The following is an 18,230-nucleotide window of genomic DNA, read 5'->3' as shown; positions in this document are numbered from 1 at the left end:
CACTGTAGGAATCTTGCAACTTTTAAGCAGGAAATACAAATTTGATTTTTCGGCATGCCGATGCGTTGAATGTACGCATTGAAATATGGAGTCCTTCTTGGTTTGCTGCTCTGGTTGAAGTCGCACAGTCGTCTTACTTGAGTGATTCGTAGCGATAGGACATCTTCATCGATACACACCAAGTATATCCAGAGGTGAATAGCACATGACTTTCGTAACGCTTATGATCCCTTTTTGAGGCCGTGTAGACAAGCTGGAATGAATATATCCCTTATGCATTGTGCGAAAATGCGTACCACGTTCAGGGAACTCATCACGACGATAAGTAAGCACCAGCATAAAACAAATTGAAGTGCTCTGACAATGACAGGACAATTCTTGCACGAAATAACGTATATCGCTGCTGAGATCCATCTAAATGGCAAAGTGTACTAAAACGTTAAAATACAGGATTGATCGCATGTTTGAAACGACACTAATGCAGGTGCTTGTAACTCGCATTGCTATCCCCCGAGCAGCCCCAATTCCGATTTTCCACAGTCCCAGTGGCTTTGTACTAAATATCCAGGCTCAATGCTTGATTGCCTTCTTGAGCTCAAAGAATTTAGTTACGTTATCTTGAAGGAGGCACTATGGCAGGAAATACCAGTCTTAGTTGATCTCCATAGAAATGTCAAGGTTTGGGAATCCCTGCCTTCATGGTTGCACAGCAGAACGTCCGGCGGGAAACAAACTTGCTGGGTCAACCATACACTGGTCAAAAATAGCTAACAAATGAATGGAAATGTAGTTCCTCCATTTGTGGACATGCCGGCTTGGGTGCAAGCTCTCTCTTGTCTAAAGTCCGACACAATCTTACAGAAAACTCACGCTTCAGTAGCAATGCGCTGAAACTTTCCATCGGGGGTCAATCTGCGATGTGTCATGTCAAATCAATTCCATAGATGCAGCTTCGCGCCTCATAAGCGCTGTGTGACGTTCCGCATATTCGACGTTGATAAGGCGGCTTCCAATCCCATTGGATTGTTATGAATTTTGTATTGTGTGACAGCACCAATGCATGGGGCTTCCTTTCCATGGGAAATCATTGCCTCAACTCTGGCGCCTTTACCGCATACTTCTGGTCACAGATGGACTCTGTTGGAAAGATTTAAACCTTGAGCGTTGCAAACCCTGTCATTCTCAGGGGCTCTGATTGGCTCATATGAGAATACAACCGCAAAGCGTTGGCAAGGAGTGAGCACTTATCACGTGTAGGGAAGAGAGTCGCGTGGAGTTTCACGCCTTTTGTTTCCCAGCTGTATCACTCACCGTTCTTGTACGTCCTTCTTTTTGTTTCACAAACGATGAATTTTCTTAGTTCAACCTCCTCACAAGAACTAAACTTTTGCTTCTCATTCTAATCGGCTGCTCCGCTAAGCCGCACATGAGGGCGTAGTTGTCGTTGAGTGCGTAAACCCTGTTTGCACTCTGACTTTGCCGTTTGCTAACAAGCAGCTTGCAGACGCAACGCTGCATAGGACGCCACCCCGTTTGACTGAGCACGCCAGACTCTTAGCTACATGGGCTTCTAAACCCTTTCGCCCGCCGTGTCCTTCAACACCATCCCTTTCAAACCACTCGCTTCCACTGCAAATTTGTCTTCCAACCCAGTATATTGGCAAATTTGTTTTCTTGCGACCACTTTCGCAAAGCCTTCGCTACGATAACAGTATTCTCCCACGGTTGTCTCGAGGACAGACGGACGATGTTCTCAAACGGTGTTCATGGTGGGGTGGCTGGTGTGTCCAAGCGTGCTGGCCTGGCCAAACTTGGTCCCACGAGTCACTTCGCCAATACTTTGCAACGCCAAATGCTCTATATTGGGCCTTTACAACAACAATGCGGTAGGGGATTGTCTATCAAGACTTCAAATCCAGCGCGTCCAGTATGGAGGGCAGGGAGGACCATTACACGCAATGTCATCAGCGCACAAACTGCCTTCTCACTACGGACTGGTCTACGCGGCGGTGGAATGACTCAGCAGAGAGGGATTTGGTTCGGGTGGATAATGAAGACTTTGAGGATAAGTTGGACTTTCCGATTCAGACCCGGAAAGAGAGCAGACCACAGTAGCAACCCGCACACGAAATACGAAGCAGATGAATCCCACCCATTCAACCACACGCCATCCAATCACATGCCAGCCAACTCCACCGCCGCCGATTCCACCACAGCCAATTCTACCGCAGCCAATTCTACCGCAGCCAATACCACCGCAACCGATTCTTCTGTAGTCGACCCTACCCCAGCCAGCCACATGCAATCCAATCACAAGTCAACAAGAAACAAGTCCACCAGGCACAAGTCAACCAAGGACCAGTCATTGAACAACACGCCATCCCCTTCCGAGGAAGCTGTCTTGGAAGGCGAGTCACTTACCACGGAGCAAAATATTGTTCTAGACTTCGTGCTGCATCAAGGCAAGAGCGTCTTCTTCACTGGTCCTGCCGGTACCGGAAAATCTTTTCTACTGCGCAAGATCATCGCTGCGTTGAGAGTGAAGTATATTTCCAAGCCTGAAAAAGTCACTGTAACAGCCTCAACGGGGATTGCTGCTACCAATATAGGAGGACAGACATTGCATAGCTTCGCTGGCGTTGGCCTCGGCACAGGAACAGCGGAGGAGCTTCTCACAAAGATCGTGAAGGACAAGAAAAAACGGAAGCTCTGGAAGACAGTCAAGGTTCTCATTATCGATGAGATATCCATGATCGATGGAGAGTTCTTCGACAAGCTAGATCAAATCGCACGTGGAGTACGAGGAAACCGATTGCCTTTTGGAGGGGTCCAACTTGTGGTAACCGGCGATTTCTACCAGTTGCCTCCCGTATCGAAGACTCTCAGCTCAACGTTTGCCTTCGAGTCTGAATCCTGGAGGTCGACCATCGACTACACGATTTGCCTAACTCACGTCTTCAGGCAAAAGGACCCCATCTTTACGGGGATGCTGAATGAGCTGAGAGAGGCGTGCCTTTCCTTTGACTCAATTCAGCGATTCAGAAGTTTGGACAGACCATTGAATCTCAATGGCGGGCTCGAGCCAAGCAAATTGTTCCCTTTGAGAAGCGAAGTGGACAGAGAAAATAATGCGAAGCTGGACAGACTCCCTGGCGATATTCGCACATTCGAAAGTAAGGATTGGGGGCTTGCAGATCAAAAGACTCGGGACCAGCTTCTTTCTGGCTGCGTTACACCTAAATCACTGAGGTTGAAGAAAGGGGCTCAGGTCATGTTGACCAAGAATCTTAGCACAACACTCGTGAATGGAACATTGGGTAAAATAGTTGGATTCACTGGAAAAGCTTCCTTCAGGAGTATGCAGCCTTGGGTTCAGGGAGACTGGTGTTACAGTGGACACCCTTGCGGTCCTGATGCCATTGACAAGGATGAGACGCAATATCCAGTCGTACGCTTCACATGTGTGGACGGTTCGACACATGACAGACTTTGTAGTCCCGAAGTATGGACTATCGAGGAGCACGTTCGTAGCGAGCCTGACGAAGAGCCAGAGACTAAGGTTTTGGCCAGCCGTACACAGGTTCCTCTGATACTAGCGTGGGCACTCAGCATTCACAAGTCACAAGGTCAAAGTCTGGATTTTGTGAGAGTGGACCTTGGTCGGGTCTTCGAAAGAGGCCAGGCGTATGTGGCTCTGTCTCGCGCAACGAGCATGGATGGATTACAGGTACTCAATTTTGACCCTGGAAAGGTGCGCACACATCAAAAGGTGAAAGATTTCTATCAGAGCCTGTCGTTCATTAATACCGGGAATGCGATGGTACAGGATGATGGACCAAGGAGAGTAGAAAAAGATGGAAAAAAGAAAAAGCAACGAGGTTTCGGTGCTGCTTGACGATGGGGGTTTGATATCGAAAGCCAACTTGGGGTTGAAGTTTTCAACATGTACTGGTGGTACTCCGGCAACAGGCAGAAGCTGAGCAAACAACCGGGCTTGGATGGGAACCCAGAGATTTGGAAAAGAGAGGATGAGAACAGTATGATAATTTGAGGCACTTGGTGGGTAAACAAGGCCGTAAATCACTTAAGTGCAGGGTAATAGCATTTCACAAGAAGATTTTGGAATTCAGAATGTCAATTTTGCCTTCTGGCTACTGCGATGCTATGCCACTGCTCCTCAACTGTATCAAGCTTACTGACAGGCACATCAACTATGTCCAACGTCACCATCTGGCTCGTGGTGGCTCACGGCTGACCTCGATTCGATATCAATCAGCTGGACGAAACTCTCCCCTTCCGACGCCCCTGACCCCTTAAAAGATCGCAAGTCCCTCGCCGTTCGTGAGCTGTGGCCGGCAGTCTTCGAGGGGTCCTCCGCGGTGGCTTTGTGAGTGGACCCAAACACTTTTGGGATAACCTGGCCGAGGAGCTTACGGATGGCGGGCATGCATGTGCAGATGATGCCGACGTCCACCTCAATGATCGACCAGTAGCCACCGTCGCAGTAGTCCCCTATGTTTTGCGTCAGGAGGTGGCTGGAGATAGATGGATGGAGGAGGACGGAGTAGACGTACATGTGGGGTTTCTCGTTTTGGCAAATTCCGTAAGCATCACCGCACGGTAAATGCTGACACCAGTAATGCTTCTACGGTCAGATCGGTTTCTCAAAAGTAGTATCATGAAGTTCAAACTCACAAAAAGCCCGTGCAAAACATGGGGATAACCTGTAACTTCATGCGGAGGGACGACTGTAACTTCACGACGCCCGGAATGGGAAGCACGATGATCCAGAAGTCAGCACACGTGTTCAGCGCCGCGGCCGTCAATACAAGCGCGTTGATATTTACGCATGATCCCGGATGCTCCTCGTCCCAAACATGCCATGCGTGTTTGACGGGAGTGCATTGGAATGCGAAAGCGAAAAGTGCGCTGAAACCGAAGCAGAGGGCGAAGACGAGTGTCGCCCATACGATCTTGCGGAAAGTAGCATCAGGAAAGATGCGTAGGTAAAATAGAAGGAGGGAGAGTTTCACGAGGACGGTGCAAATGATGTAGAGGTGTTCCTGGACGTAGAAGATCTGAAGTACCGGTCAGCGGCTGCTGTGCTAGCTATAGACGGGCATACCCAGAGCGTCTCCGTGATGCTTTTGAGAGGCAAAGTCCATGTATCTTTTCCGAGGCCGTTCTTGGCAACTGAATGATGGCAGTCAGGGTAAGTGTCATTTTTGAGTATGGCCGAAGACTTACGAAGAATAGCACCGGCTGTCAAAGGGGCCAAGAATGCCGCGGTGACAACGGTGGACCAATCGTCCCAGTTGAGCCCGCCCAGGTTGATAAAGTATCGAGTGTAGAGCCGTATTGCAATAGCTGCATAAGCCAATGCTGCACCGACACCAGCAACCCAGATGACAACGGATCTCTTGTCTCTAACCTCGAATCCACATGCAGTATCGGTCAGATTCTTTGCGGCTATCAATCTGTCAGCTGGACCTTTGGGTTCAAGATGTTCGTTGATCGCACCGAAGTAATCTCGCGCCAAACAGTTGGCATCCAGGCATGCGTCGAATTGTCGGTCGAATGCCTTGCTATTGCAAAGACACGAGTCATCCTCGTCTGCGCATGAAGATAGGTTGAGAGCATCGTCAAGGCAACGCGACTGGGCTCTTAACCAGTAAGCGGAGAAACGGTCCGGGGGTATAGATACTTACGGCACACGTAGGAAGTTCCAAGTCAGTCAGAGACTCGGTAGCATACGCATGTGGGGAAAGAACGGCAATGGCGATGGGCAGAGCCCAGACCATTTTCATGGCGACCCTGTATCCCTGTATAGGGAAATGTTTCTGGGCGCCGGTCCAAGATGCTATCCCGTTCGGCGGGACAAGACAAGCGGCGCTGTTTTACAAGGGAATGAAAAGCCAAATTGAAGATCATGGGCACTAAATGCGAGGAGGGCCGCTATGTAAATCTCAACGGCAATCTGCAGACCACGTTCTCGGCTCCCCAGACAGTAGTCGGCTGGGCAAGTCTTCACGGAAAGCGTCCGTGGTGCCACTAACTTTCGCGCCATATTCGGGAACGGTTAGCCTCCGCTGGTACGTCGGCAGAGATCAGGGTCAAGACATGACATGGTATCGGTGTACGAATAATGTGCAACCAATAGGGGAATTCCCGAAAGAGGGCCTCATCTGTTCACTCGGCAGACATTACGATATCATTTGCCTCATCCCGCGATCTTTAGGCCATCCCCCTGGTTTTTCACACTGGAAGGATTCCCCCTCTTCACAACGCCGGTGATGTCTCCGAGTGTGCGGGTTTAATCTTCTTTTTTTGCTCTGTCGGCCGAGCATGAAATCACGAGTCAGGTAGCTAAGGTTGGTCTCCCCACCACGCCTTCCTCACCATCTCTAGCCAATATCAGAATCGTCATAAAGTATGGACATTGGCAGTTTTGGATGCTTATATTCAGCAATAGCAGCCGCTTTCATCTGTGGGAAGCCGAAACTCGGTCCCCAAAGCCAGAGCAGCATGCCCGGGCCGGTCTCCAGACGCACCCAGGCTCCACTCATTGCTTGGCAACGGCTATACGGACTGACTAGCCGGCTCCACATTCCACGCGGCTCACGCCAACCCGGAAAACGGTAACATCTTCAACATGCTGCACCTCCGCTGCCGTCGTGCTCCCCTCCGCCTCCCTTTTCCCCTATCAGCACGATGACGACAGCAGCATACTTCACCCACGGTGGGTCGGACCTCTTCTACGTCGTCGAAGGCACGGGGGCGCCGATCCTCCTCCTCCACGGCTGGACCTGCGACCACCTGGACTGGAGCTGGCAGCAGCCGTTCCTGCAAGGGCTCGGATTCCAGACCATCGCCATTGATCACCGCGGCCACGGGCGTTCCGCGGTCCCCCCACCCGCAAACGACACCTCCTCCTACAGTCCAGAGGCCCTCGCCGACGACGCGGCCGCGCTGCTCGCGCACCTCGGCGTCGATGGCGCCGTCGTCATGGGCCACAGCCTGGGCACCGTCATCGCGTCCGCGCTGGCCGTGCGCCACCCGCACCTCGTCCGCGCCCTCGTCCTCGTCGACCCCGTCTATTACCTGCCCGGCGCGGCGCTGGACCCCTTCGCCGCGCAGATGGAATCTCCGGACTCGCCCGCCCTGGCCGCGGGCTTCTTCGAGCAGAACTTTTACACCGATGCCACGCCTGCGTGGCTGAAGGCGTGGCATCGGCACCGGACCTGGGGAAACAAACCCCATGTTGTTAGCGCGGTGATTAAGGAGCTGTACGGGAAAGAGGGCAGTATCGGGAGGAGGGAGAATGCGGTGGGTTATATGAAGGGAAGGAAGGCGCCGAGGTTCGTGGCGTGTGCGGATCAGGTTAAGGTGGATTTGGAGCATGAGATTGGTGTTGATGAGGCTACGGATCGGGTGGAGCTTATTGCGGAAGGGCATTGGCTGCATCAGCAGGGTTCCGAGGCCTTTCACAAGGGGCTGCAATCCTGGTTCGCGGCGCAAGATTTATTACCTAAATGAAAGCGAGGATGATTGAAACGAGGTCTATTCCGTACCTGGACCACATTTAGTCAATAATATCTCAAGAAAAAGAGTGTCAATTAATCCCTTTGGATCACGTCCTCTTGCATGATAGATTGGCTGGGAAGGTATAAGTTGTCATTACGAACATGAGAAGTCTTGTTCTACGGTAAAGCCTTAATCCGAAAACGCTTGCTGTGTAAAAGGAAAAGTTAACCAATTTTCCTTACTATCTCAATCTGTCTTCGCGTGCCCATCTCTCTTCAAGTACACCCCTGACCGTATCCAGATACTTATCAAAATCCGTCACAGTTTCGACAGCGTCCTGAATATGCCCATAAACTAGCCTTTCTTTCCGGAACTTTGCAAGATGCCGCGCCGTGGTGACGGCGTTCCGAATTTGCCTGCCGTTCATGTCGATCCGGGCCAACTTTTCAACATTCATCTCCAAGTCATCCAGGTCAACGCGCTCCTTAGTGTTCCGCAGCATTCGGAAGAAATTGCTCCATACTCGCCTGCGCTGGTCTTGATCCAAGGGCCGATAACGGAGTGCCAGCTGGATGCGAGACTTGAAGGCCGCGTCAAACGTACCGACGCGGTTAGTCGTCAATATGAGGATCCCGTTAAAATACTCCATGGCACGTAGGAACACTACAATTATGTCAGTAAAGTGCTGTAGCTCCGTGGTTTCATGAGAGGATGAGACCTGAGATGAGGGCGTTTCTCTTCATGTCAGCAAAATTCCTCTCTTCGATGAACACATCGGCCTCATCGATGAGTATAACTATATTCAAGTCAGCATGGCTCAATTTCGTGGGTGAAGAGATCAAAATATACCACATCCCCAAGCAGTCCCGATCTCAAAAATCGTTTGAAGGTACTTTCAAGTCAGTCATGGTAAGTCTCTGAAGAAGTGATGGACAACCTTACACTCTCCACGCTTTCGGGTTCCATTCCTATATCCGCACACGTCACCCTATACAGAGGCTTCTCTTCCATGTCTGCTATGCTCTCAGCCGTAAGTGTTTTCCCTGTTCCCGGTGGTCCGTGGAGCAAGATTAGCAGACCGTTTCCTTTCCCAGCAATCAGGTCTGTGTTTGTCTTCGTATCGCTTGTCTGCGCGGCGACCATGGCTTGGATCATTTCCTTCGTTTTTTGCGGGGCTTCCAACCTCTCAAAAGCATCTTTGTTCCACGTAACATTCGTGATACGCTCAACAGGAAGTCTCACTAGTCAAATACTATTAATAAAAGCTTATTGAAGGGTCGAAAAGGAAAGCGGAGGACTTACACCAGTGCTTCCTCTGCAAGCTGAATGCATGAATGTGAGATGGGAGGAGGGCAAGAAAGTCATCATCTGGAGGATTTTTTGCGTTCATGGCCTCTTCTCCTAAGTCATCCCCCTTATACTGGAAAATGGCTTTCTTTGGATGCATGCGTTTCAGCATTTGATAGTCCACCATGTAGCGAACCTCGTCCTGTTTAAAAAGTTATTATGTTAAAACTCATTTGCCATATCATGTTACCCAGCATACTTACGTCGATAGGATCCCCTTCCTCTTGGAACGAGATCAACTTCTTCTTTCGACATTGCCAGAACTTCTCGCCTCGGGAGACAAGTTTTTCGTATGTCCCGCTCTCTGCGAAACGTATGGGGTATCCTGAAAGAGAGGTGATATCTACTTCTTCTTTGCCTGTTGGGATGATGTAGATCTCGTCATGTGTCCAATAATCCCACTGCTCTTTGACAAATGATCCGTTGAAACACCATCCAATAGCATCTGCTTTCTGCCCTCGGACATCTGACCAGGGGAACGGTTCCAACTTTTCGGCTTTGATTGATCCGTCGTCATCTTTGCTGATCCAAATATCACCTGGTCTGAAAAGCTTGCTGTAGTGTTTTCTGTTGATTTTCCCCCTGCCAAGAAGAGCGTTTGCTTCATCCCAATCCGATCTCCAATTCTCCTCAAACCAATCACAGAGAAGCTTCATCCGGTTTTGGTCGTTCTCTTCTAATCCAGAACAACTGCGAAGCCTGAGGAAAGCCTGGTTGTAGAGATAGAATATCCAGTATGGTTGGGTGATCGGGAGCGGAAAGTCGTTCTCCGAAGTAAAGCCTTTGAATTCTTCGGGATGCTCAGTAATAATGGCTTTGATGGCGTCTTTTGTCTGCTCTGCAAGCTGAATGTATTGACCGTGGCTCTTTGCAGGCGGGCCATCTTGGATCATCCTTCCAGAGACCACGCCTGCTTTTCTTCCAGTGTAATCCCTAGTTGAGTAGTGATAGATGACGGCGAAGGCGGTTGAAGGGTGACGCTTCATGTATTCCAACATGTTTTCGGTTTCATCTCGACCTCGAAGAGAGTCACTGTCTGTGTCTCCTTTGAACTTTCTGGGTATGTCCCTGAAAAAAGCGTCGCTCTGACCATAGGCCACACGATGGAATACTTCCCAAATATAAGTAGTTGGAGCATCTGTAGCTTCCTGTGATTTCTCAAAAATATCTTGAGGGTCCTCAGCGGCTTCCCGTGGTTTCTCGAGAGTATCGTGGGAGTCCTCAGCGATAGTAGCGGCAGGTTTCGGTTCCGAGATTCTTAACAACTGCTGTTCCAAAGCTCGTCTCTCCAGTTCCAATTTGGAGATGGTCGTGAGCAAATATTGGAAGAGGTGAGAATGGGGACCATTACCGTACAGCTCCGCTCCCAAAGCTGCGGTAATCTCCCTGGTGTTCAAGGTTGATGACGCCTTTCTCTCTCCATTGGTTGGCAAGCCTGGAACAGCATCCTCTACCAGTGTAACGGTCTCCTTGATCGCAGAGTTGCTATCCGCAGGAGCTTTTCCCCCCGAGTCCGAGCCCACCTCGTTTGTTTCTTCAGCATCTAAATTTTCTTGGCCCAATTCTGCCCCTAAAATATTACAGTAATGATTAAGGTGCACTTTCGCAGATGTGAGAAAGGGCTAACAACCTTTTATGGGATCGATATGATCTTCAGGAGCTACGGTAGTGGTTCGAAGGGTCTTTGCAGTACCCTGTTCGTCATCTGTTAAGTGTTAGTGCTGTATAATGCCGCCGTACCTGTACGACTCACCTTCTGCTGTCTTCACTCCGGCCACCAAATCGAATTCCTCCGACCAGTCTTGCGATATGGTCGTTGTCACATTCATGAAGGACCTCGAATCATGTTGAGTGAAATCAGAGGGTCGGGGAAAGCTCAAGGGCTTTGGACCATCTTCGCTCAAATCCATGGACAAAACAAAGAAGTATGGTAGGCTTTCTTGAAATGAAAGGGTGCTCAAGGCTGACTATATATTTCTCGTGTTCAGCTGCATCTTGAATCGAGTGATTGAGAGCCAAAACTTCACCGGAGCTACGCGGGTTCATTCGCGAGGTGCGTTCCAGTATTAGGGAACGAAATCGGCTCGCTTAACAACATCCTCACAGTATGCGCCACGTTGGCAGCTGAAGAGATCGGCGGCGGTCTTGACGACAAAGCATATACGAGGCTTATGGAGCAGGGAAGCCAACGTATCAGATCTTTGTGCGACCACACTTTCGCAGAAGTACGCTTGTGCTCTGCTACGACGAGGCTGGCACTCTACATTGCCCCGCAACACCACCAGCTGCGCCCCAATCCAAATGTGCTCAAAAATCTCCACCTTTCCCATGTAATTGAATTCTCAATGTTATTTTGCCTCATTGCGCACCACATTCTGTGGTTTTTACGTAACCAATCAGCTTTGTATTCTCAAACGCAGGGATCAGCTCAGCCTATTCCCGGATAACATGGCAGCAGCTGCTGCCTCGGCCTCAGCAGCCTTGCTACCAAGGCAAACAACGGCCTACGCCGTCAAGACAAATTTCCATAATCAGTCTATCCCGACAATCGATGAGAGCCTTGCAAAGCTATACGGAGCCGGAAATTCTGCCGATGAGTAAGCTTCCTCCAATCACATCATGCTTACTAGACCTAAATCCGTGCAGAAGTCGTTCCATCATCGCACAAGCATTCAATGAAGCAAAAGAATTCTGCGACAAAGAACTCAAAAATGATCAAAAGGAAATTCCTCTTTGGCTCCAGGGCAAGTCTTCGGCAAAGGATGTCTTGGATTCTGTCATGGAAGCCAAGCGCAAATACGAGCCTGCACAAAAGGTTGACGGGGGCTGGATGTCCAAAGCAAACAACATCTGGAGTGTGGCGTCAACGCGGATCGTGTATTACAGCAATATATTGGACGTTCTTGTCCAACACCACCCGGAATATGTGTCTCTCGCTTGGGGCGCCCTCAAATTTGTTTTTGTCGTGAGTCACATTCTTTTGATGTGAGTGTGAAAGTGGCTTGCTAAGAATTCTGTTGAACATATAGGTTACGCTGAACTACAAGGAATTATCAGCCAATATCGCTCACGCCTTCTCCGAAATTGGCTCGTTACTCTCTGAGATCGAGGTTCGAGCAACAATTCACCCCAACAAGCAGACTCAAGAAGAGATTGCTAGCCTGTACGCCCAGATATTGGCGTTTTGTATCAAAGCAACACGCTGGTACAAGCGTCGCAAACTAGCAAATATGTTGCGTGCAATCGCAACCCCGTGGGAACTTGAATTTGAAGATGTGATCAGCAGCATCAGGAAGCACGTGGAAGCTTTGCGGAACTTGTCAAGCCTCGCTATGCTCACGGAAACACGTCACATGCACATGGAGATGCGAGACATGCACCTCGAAATAATGGAAAACTCCAGAAGAACAAAGGAAATCCATGATGCAACGCTGCAGATGTTGACACTGTCTATGCAAATGGGGATTGGTACGTTCCTCTTTCGTGGAATCCGAGACGATGACTGATCATAATGGCAGGCAACTTCACCGCTAGCACGTATGGAGTTCAAACGGTGGCACTTGGCAATTCAGATCCACCAGTAATTTTCAAGCTCGAGAACGTGCAAAAATACCTCCAGTCCGGCATTACTTGTCCAGAGAAAGCACTCGAAGATGGCGTTCTTCTGAGGAATCTGCGCCGATCGAGGCGTTCCAGCGAGACTTCGTCGGCTTGGAAATCCAGTTCATTACAAGCATGGGCTTCGGAGCCAGACTCGTCAATCATTTTGATAAATGGCTCTGTGATAGCCAAGAACGATGCAAGAGACTTTGTGGTGGATTTGATCCAAGTTGCCCAGTCGGAAGATCATCAAGTCGTTTGGATTTTCAACGCGGATTCCGACGATGGCAGGGCAACGATGACGGCCATGGATATCCTCAAGTCACTCATCTCACAAATCCTGAGTCAGAACACGGACAAATTTGCAGAGGCCTCGAAGCTGAGCGAGTCGATGTTCCAAGACTGTACCACTGCGGAGCAATGGCAGAAGCTGTTCGTCTCCGTAGTTTCGGAGATCCCTCAACTTTTCATTTTACTGGAAGCACAGGATCAACTTGCAGGAGCAGTGAAAGAGCTTTCGGATTGCTGGCAGAGGCTCATGGGCTCGGACACGAATACCGTAGTCAAAGTCATGATTGTGACGTACGACAGTGAAGTCACGGCGCTCTCCTGCTTCGAAGGAGAAAAAAGCTTTTCGCTGTCTCTCAATGCCAGGAGGAGGCCGGGTGCTGGAAGGGGAGCTGCTGCGGCCAACAGAATACGAGGTAACAGGGCTCATCTTGGTGTGGAGTCTCTCAGACCGTTTCTCAAAAAGCCGACCAATGGCTGAAATGTAAGATTAAAGGGCCACAAATAGGGTGGCTAATGTGTTTTAATACATGCTCTCTCTCAAGAGTGCTTTATGAAACTGGTCCTCTTACGCATTATTTTTTCCTTTACTCCCCCATTCAAGCGCGGGCTAGTCGCTGTTCCAATTCCTTTTTTCAACAGTTTTCGTTCCTAGGCTCTTCGTCGATTGGTATCTATAGCAATCGCCCAGCGCAGCAACTACACTAAACCTAATCGGGCAATCAACAGATAGCAGTAAACGTAGCGTAGTGGGCTATCGATAAGGAGTGCCTACCAGCATGCTGCTTAATATTAAAAGGCTTGGAACGTTCTATCCTTATGGCGAATATCTTTACGCGGCCATAATTGTCGGGCCTTGTTCACGTGTGATGTTGCAGAAATTTGTGCTTTTAGCTTGCTGTATTTCAAAGGAACTCTCCCCCACAGCAACCCCGCATCAGCAAGAACACAGCGAATCCAGTCGATTGAAAAGATGTGGGCCACTAAGGTATGTACGCTGTACTACTTAGCAATGTCAGGGTCTTGATTTGCAATTGCATACACTCTTACCTATTCAGGTTAGCCGGTGTCAGTTGCTCGGCTGTTGCAATAGGTTGCCGAGTGGAGTGCTCATCCGGCGCAGAGAGCACGCAACCGAGCGTCCACCCCCCTCCACCACCACTTTCGCTATCAGGTCCCGAGTCAAGACGAAAAAAGCACGCATTATGCACCAAAATAGACGCGACATTTGTCTACTTAAACTTATCGTCCCCTCTCTCCCCGCACTCCTTGATTTTGCTGTACTCTTTTACTTTGTCTATCAGCATTTCATACCAAAGAAAAATACATTGACAATGGGCTCAATAAGTGAGAAGGCGGAGGTGTTCCCTAACGTCCCTGCTGATGTAGCCCCGGACATCATGTGGGACCTGAAAATACGCCTGACTGCGGACAAGACTCCCGGTAAAGTTGACTTGGGTGCTGGTGTCTACAAAGACGAGGAGGGCAAATACTATGAGTTGCCTGTAATTCACAAGGTGGGATCTTGACATGCAATGAATCCAATGTCGGTCGAACAAATCCGGGGGTGCTGACGAATTCTTCAACAACAGGCAAAGAAGATTCTGGCAGCTCAACCTGTTGATCACAATGTCAGTAAACAGAGCCGCCGCAAATGGGACTATTCAATTGACGAGTGAAAAGTATGGCTTCAATACCGGTGATCCGGCGTTCCTCAAGAAAGCCGCCGAAGTCATTTTCGGCAAGGATAGTGAAGTCCTGAAGGCCGAAAAGGTAAACACTGCGTATTCTCCTATCATTCTCTTTCACTCTGGCCTTTCAGTCTTCTAGGAGTTGAACCATTTTCTGAATTCTCTGTTCTGTTACTTCACCAAGTCTTCTTTTCTCATCCCACTCTTCATTCCACCCCATCTTCCATTCCGCTAAGCCTTGCCACCGTCAATCTCCCGACCCACTTAATTGATCCACCCCACCACCACCTGCAGGTCGCCAGCATCCAAACCATCGCGGGCACGGGCGCCTGCCACCTCGGCGCGGTCTTCAGCTCTCACTTCTTCCGGCCCGACCCCTCCGCGCCGCCGCCGTCCGCCTACGTCGGCGCGCCGGCCTGGCCCAACTACGAGCCGCTCTTCACCTACACGCAGCTCGCGCCGACCTTCTACCCGCACTACGACTACGCGACCAAACACGTCGCCTTCGACAGCCTGCTGCAGGCCGCCGCCGACGCGCCGACGCGCTCCGTCTTCGTGCTGCAGGCCGTCTGCCACAACCCGACCGGCCGCGACCTCTCGCACGCGCAGTGGGTGCAGGTCGCCGAGGCGCTCGAGGCGAAGGGCCACTTGCCGTTTTTCGACATCGCGTACCAGGGCTTCGGCGCGGGGTTGGAGGAGGACGCGTGGCCGATCCGCGAGTTCGTGAGGCGCGGGTTGCAGGTTGTTGTGGCGCAGAGCTTCTCGAAGAATTTGGGGTTGTATGGGGAGAGGGTGGGCGTGCTGCACGTTGTTGCGGGCAGTAAGGAGGTTGCGGGGCGGGCGGGCGATCAGCTGAGGAGCTTTGCGAGGTGGACGTGGGCGAGCCCGCCGAGGTATGCGGCGACGTTGGCGAAGATTGTGATGGAGGAGTTTTGGGATGAGTGGTACGTCGTCACTTCTTCGTTGTTGCTGACTACAGGAGTCTGGGAGAAGAGGATGCTGACGGTATTTGCAGGTTGGACAACCTGAGAGTTATGAGGGAGCGGTTGCAGAAGAACAGGAAGAATTTGCACTGGTGGCTCACAGAGGAGCTGAAGGTGAGTCTGGTGCATGCGACACCGCTTTGTTGAGCTAACGGAATTATTTGTAGACACCGGGAAATTGGGATCACATCCTGGAAGAAACCGGGCTATTTTCGTGAGTTTAGCTACCCCTCGTCAAACTTGGATGCTAATGATGATAGCCTACTCGCCCTTACTCCTGCTCAAGTGGAACGAATGGCTTCAGAGGATCATATCCACTTCCCTACTACGGGACGCATCAATGTTGCCGGATTGACTGAGACCAACGTGGAGACGCTGGCGAGATCCGTTGATAACGTTGTTCGGTAAATAACGCTTGGAAGCGGAGCCGTATTGCTGGGAGATCAGACGAAATAACCAAGGGAAATGCAGCGCGTTTTCCATGAATGAAAAGGAATGCCAGAAGAATTGCAATGCTCTCGTTCAATTTGTCCCAAAGAAAACTAATCAAAGAAAATCATCCCGTATTCTTTGTGTTTCGGAGGTTGTGCCCGACGCTTCCTTTTGCGGAATATGCGGCAAAGAATCCCATTCTTTGTTGTCAACCACTTGTTCAACGTCATTTATTTAGCTCCCTGTAGCAACACATTTTGCTGCGTTTCCCAAGCCTTGAAAATGCCGCTACGCACGCGCGCCGGAGAAAATGCTCGCACTGCCTACATCGAGGAGAAGTTCGCACAAGAGGCCCGACGGAGGAATTATGACGTAAACGCTCTGCTGCAAAAGCCCAAGAAAAACGAAAGGCGTAAGTTTTGAGTGTGCAACATTTCCCCCGGGCAGTCGTTGATGTGCCATGAAGGGAAAAGAATTGTGAACTACCTTTCCCATCAATTTGCAAGGCTTTCCGAGAACGAGAAGCGACGATACCAGTACCTTGCGGAAAAGAAATGGCCATTAAGGTTCGAACATTGCAACCACGATGTCTCCCCCCGCGACGTCTGGCCGGATCCTGAACTTGTCGTTCAGTTCGATCTCGATCACTTCACCAAAGATAAGACATACGACCCTAAGCGAAGTATGACACGTCATTAGTTCCCGGTGGCATATTACTTACCGGTTACAGATCAGTTCATAGCTAAAAAACGCAATATTCCTTCCGGTGATGAACTAAAGACGTTCCATATGGAATGCATACAGGCAATCAGGCAAGCGCGAGGCCGCCGGGAGCCTAAAACGCCCGCAGCACCTGTAGTTCCCAACAATTACCCTGACCCCTCGGTGACGGCCCAGGAGCATGCATTGGCCCGAACGGAGGCACGAAAGGATGTTCGAGATCGTATGCTCGGGTCGGCGCCCGGGCGTTGGACGTTTCACAAGGTCTTATATACGAGGCCAGATGAAAACTTGGGCAACTTCCGCGTTCTGGTTTCTTTATACAGGCTGGCGGATGGAGCTGATCGTACATTGAGCGTGGGTTTATCAAATCCATGAGGGTGGCATCCCTGCTAACCAGTGGCCAGACGATTGTACTCAAAAGAGAGCGGCGTTCGAAGTACAGCCGCTTTAATCCAGGCCAACACCGCCTGTCCAAAGAGGAAGGTGATGCCCACAAATTAGTCTACGCTGCTTGTCCTCAATACGTAGTTGGCTTCATACATCAGTCGGTCAAGAATGAGAGAGGAGACGACATCTGTAGGACCAAGCGTATCATGACCGACTGGGTACCGCACGACACACTGTGGTCATTGATTGAGAACGGCTACCGTCACAGCGGGCATTTGATACCAGAGCCCTTTATCTGGTACTGCTTCAAAGTCTTGACCGAAGTTTCGCTCGTCTGCTGGAATGGACATGCAGGTAGGGGTCTGAGGCCGGGCTGGGAGCATATGGTCAACACCGATCTCAAGCCCACCAACATCTGGCTGGACCCCCCTGATCCTGAAGAGCCACTGGTATGGGCCCGCCACTACCCGAAGCCCAAAGTCGGCGATTTTGGCATGGCGTGGACAACTCACCACGGGCTGGATGACCGGAGGAATGCGAGAGGATACAGGCGGAGGGTGAATCCTCCAGACTTCCAGCGTTACGGAACGCCTAGCCACATGGCCCCGGAGAGTCTTAGCCGCGTCGTTTGGAGACTGCAAAACAACGGGTACCACCCAGCTCGCGTGAGACCGACCATTGACCGCCTCAACGCTGACCTGCCGCACACACCGCTCCCATGGCCCAATCCGTGGCCCACAAACGTCCCGCCCGACAACTCGGGCATCCACTCGTGGGCGATGGTCTGGGAGATCGGCATGGCCATCTGGTGCATGCTTGCCACCTGGGGCGAAAGCGGTTCCAATTACGACCCCACGCAGCCAAATGACATCGTCGTCGACTACTCCCAGGCTCCCGGCGGCGCGGACCTGCCTCCGCGGGAGAATTTTCACCATCAGGACCCGCGATTTCATCTGCCTCTCCGGCCGGCGTATTCGGGACGGCTGGTGGAACTGGTGTACCAGTGCATGACCTTTTCCCCACCAGATAGGATTCAGTTGGAGGATCTGTGGGATGAAGTCATGGACGGGTGCAATGATATAGGCCACCAGTATGCTGGGAGAGAGAATGATCCTGCCCCAAGTGGACCGAATGCCGTCAGCTTTGTGCCAGACAAATACCCTTTGGGTCAGAATGTCCTGCACGATTTCTAGTGATGAATGATACAAAAGGAGGTGGTAAGCTTTTGTAATCAGAGGATGAGAATTGAATAAGA

The 18,230-nt window shown here is 50.7% G+C and overlaps 7 protein-coding genes across 7 annotated transcripts; 5 read left to right on the top strand and 2 right to left on the bottom strand.

Annotated features, from left to right (window-relative positions):
• Positions 1 to 2,179: 2,179 nt before the first annotated feature.
• Positions 2,180 to 3,305, top strand: LTHEOB_9290 (Mitochondrial DNA helicase protein; the record flags this gene model as incomplete). Its single annotated transcript, XM_035518862.1, has 2 exons — positions 2,180 to 3,173; positions 3,292 to 3,305. The coding sequence occupies 2 exons, from the start codon at positions 2,180 to 2,182 to the stop codon at positions 3,303 to 3,305; spliced, it is 1,008 nt and encodes a 335-aa protein (XP_035368895.1).
• A 902-nt stretch (positions 3,306 to 4,207) lies between these two features.
• Positions 4,208 to 5,807, bottom strand: LTHEOB_9289 (Integral membrane protein; the record flags this gene model as incomplete). Its single annotated transcript, XM_035518860.1, has 7 exons — positions 4,208 to 4,512; positions 4,575 to 4,642; positions 4,696 to 5,078; positions 5,126 to 5,193; positions 5,248 to 5,469; positions 5,521 to 5,656; positions 5,709 to 5,807. 7 exons carry the CDS (start codon positions 5,805 to 5,807, stop codon positions 4,208 to 4,210), a joined length of 1,281 nt encoding a protein of 426 aa, XP_035368894.1.
• Positions 5,808 to 6,711: 904 nt separating this feature from the next.
• Positions 6,712 to 7,536, top strand: LTHEOB_9288 (Alpha beta hydrolase fold protein; the record flags this gene model as incomplete). Its single annotated transcript, XM_035518859.1, has 1 exon — positions 6,712 to 7,536. One exon carries the CDS (start codon positions 6,712 to 6,714, stop codon positions 7,534 to 7,536), a length of 825 nt encoding a protein of 274 aa, XP_035368893.1.
• A 229-nt stretch (positions 7,537 to 7,765) lies between these two features.
• On the bottom strand, positions 7,766 to 10,700 carry LTHEOB_9287 (AAA family ATPase; the record flags this gene model as incomplete). The annotated part of the gene is made up of 6 exons (XM_035518858.1): positions 7,766 to 8,187; positions 8,243 to 8,320; positions 8,827 to 9,013; positions 9,075 to 10,441; positions 10,502 to 10,576; positions 10,625 to 10,700. The coding sequence occupies 6 exons, from the start codon at positions 10,698 to 10,700 to the stop codon at positions 7,766 to 7,768; spliced, it is 2,205 nt and encodes a 734-aa protein (XP_035368892.1).
• Positions 10,701 to 11,172: 472 nt separating this feature from the next.
• Positions 11,173 to 13,240, top strand: LTHEOB_9286 (Nacht domain protein; the record flags this gene model as incomplete). The annotated part of the gene is made up of 5 exons (XM_035518857.1): positions 11,173 to 11,201; positions 11,292 to 11,468; positions 11,518 to 11,836; positions 11,901 to 12,339; positions 12,390 to 13,240. 5 exons carry the CDS (start codon positions 11,173 to 11,175, stop codon positions 13,238 to 13,240), a joined length of 1,815 nt encoding a protein of 604 aa, XP_035368891.1.
• An 853-nt stretch (positions 13,241 to 14,093) lies between these two features.
• Positions 14,094 to 15,841, top strand: LTHEOB_9285 (Aromatic amino acid aminotransferase; the record flags this gene model as incomplete). Its single annotated transcript, XM_035518856.1, has 7 exons — positions 14,094 to 14,276; positions 14,352 to 14,390; positions 14,443 to 14,532; positions 14,745 to 15,394; positions 15,466 to 15,547; positions 15,601 to 15,647; positions 15,694 to 15,841. The coding sequence occupies 7 exons, from the start codon at positions 14,094 to 14,096 to the stop codon at positions 15,839 to 15,841; spliced, it is 1,239 nt and encodes a 412-aa protein (XP_035368890.1).
• Positions 15,842 to 16,147: 306 nt separating this feature from the next.
• LTHEOB_9284 (Calcium calmodulin-dependent protein kinase) lies at positions 16,148 to 18,168 on the top strand (the record flags this gene model as incomplete). Its single annotated transcript, XM_035518855.1, has 5 exons — positions 16,148 to 16,277; positions 16,332 to 16,547; positions 16,596 to 16,808; positions 16,869 to 16,942; positions 16,993 to 18,168. The coding sequence occupies 5 exons, from the start codon at positions 16,148 to 16,150 to the stop codon at positions 18,166 to 18,168; spliced, it is 1,809 nt and encodes a 602-aa protein (XP_035368889.1).
• Positions 18,169 to 18,230: the final 62 nt, after the last annotated feature.

This window comes from Lasiodiplodia theobromae, assembly GCF_012971845.1.
Source record: "Lasiodiplodia theobromae strain AM2As chromosome Unknown scaffold_31, whole genome shotgun sequence".
Taxonomy (NCBI): Eukaryota; Fungi; Ascomycota; class Dothideomycetes; order Botryosphaeriales; family Botryosphaeriaceae; genus Lasiodiplodia; species Lasiodiplodia theobromae.
Note: the sequence above shows the minus strand (reverse complement) of the source record. Positions and strands in the feature narration are given on the sequence as shown.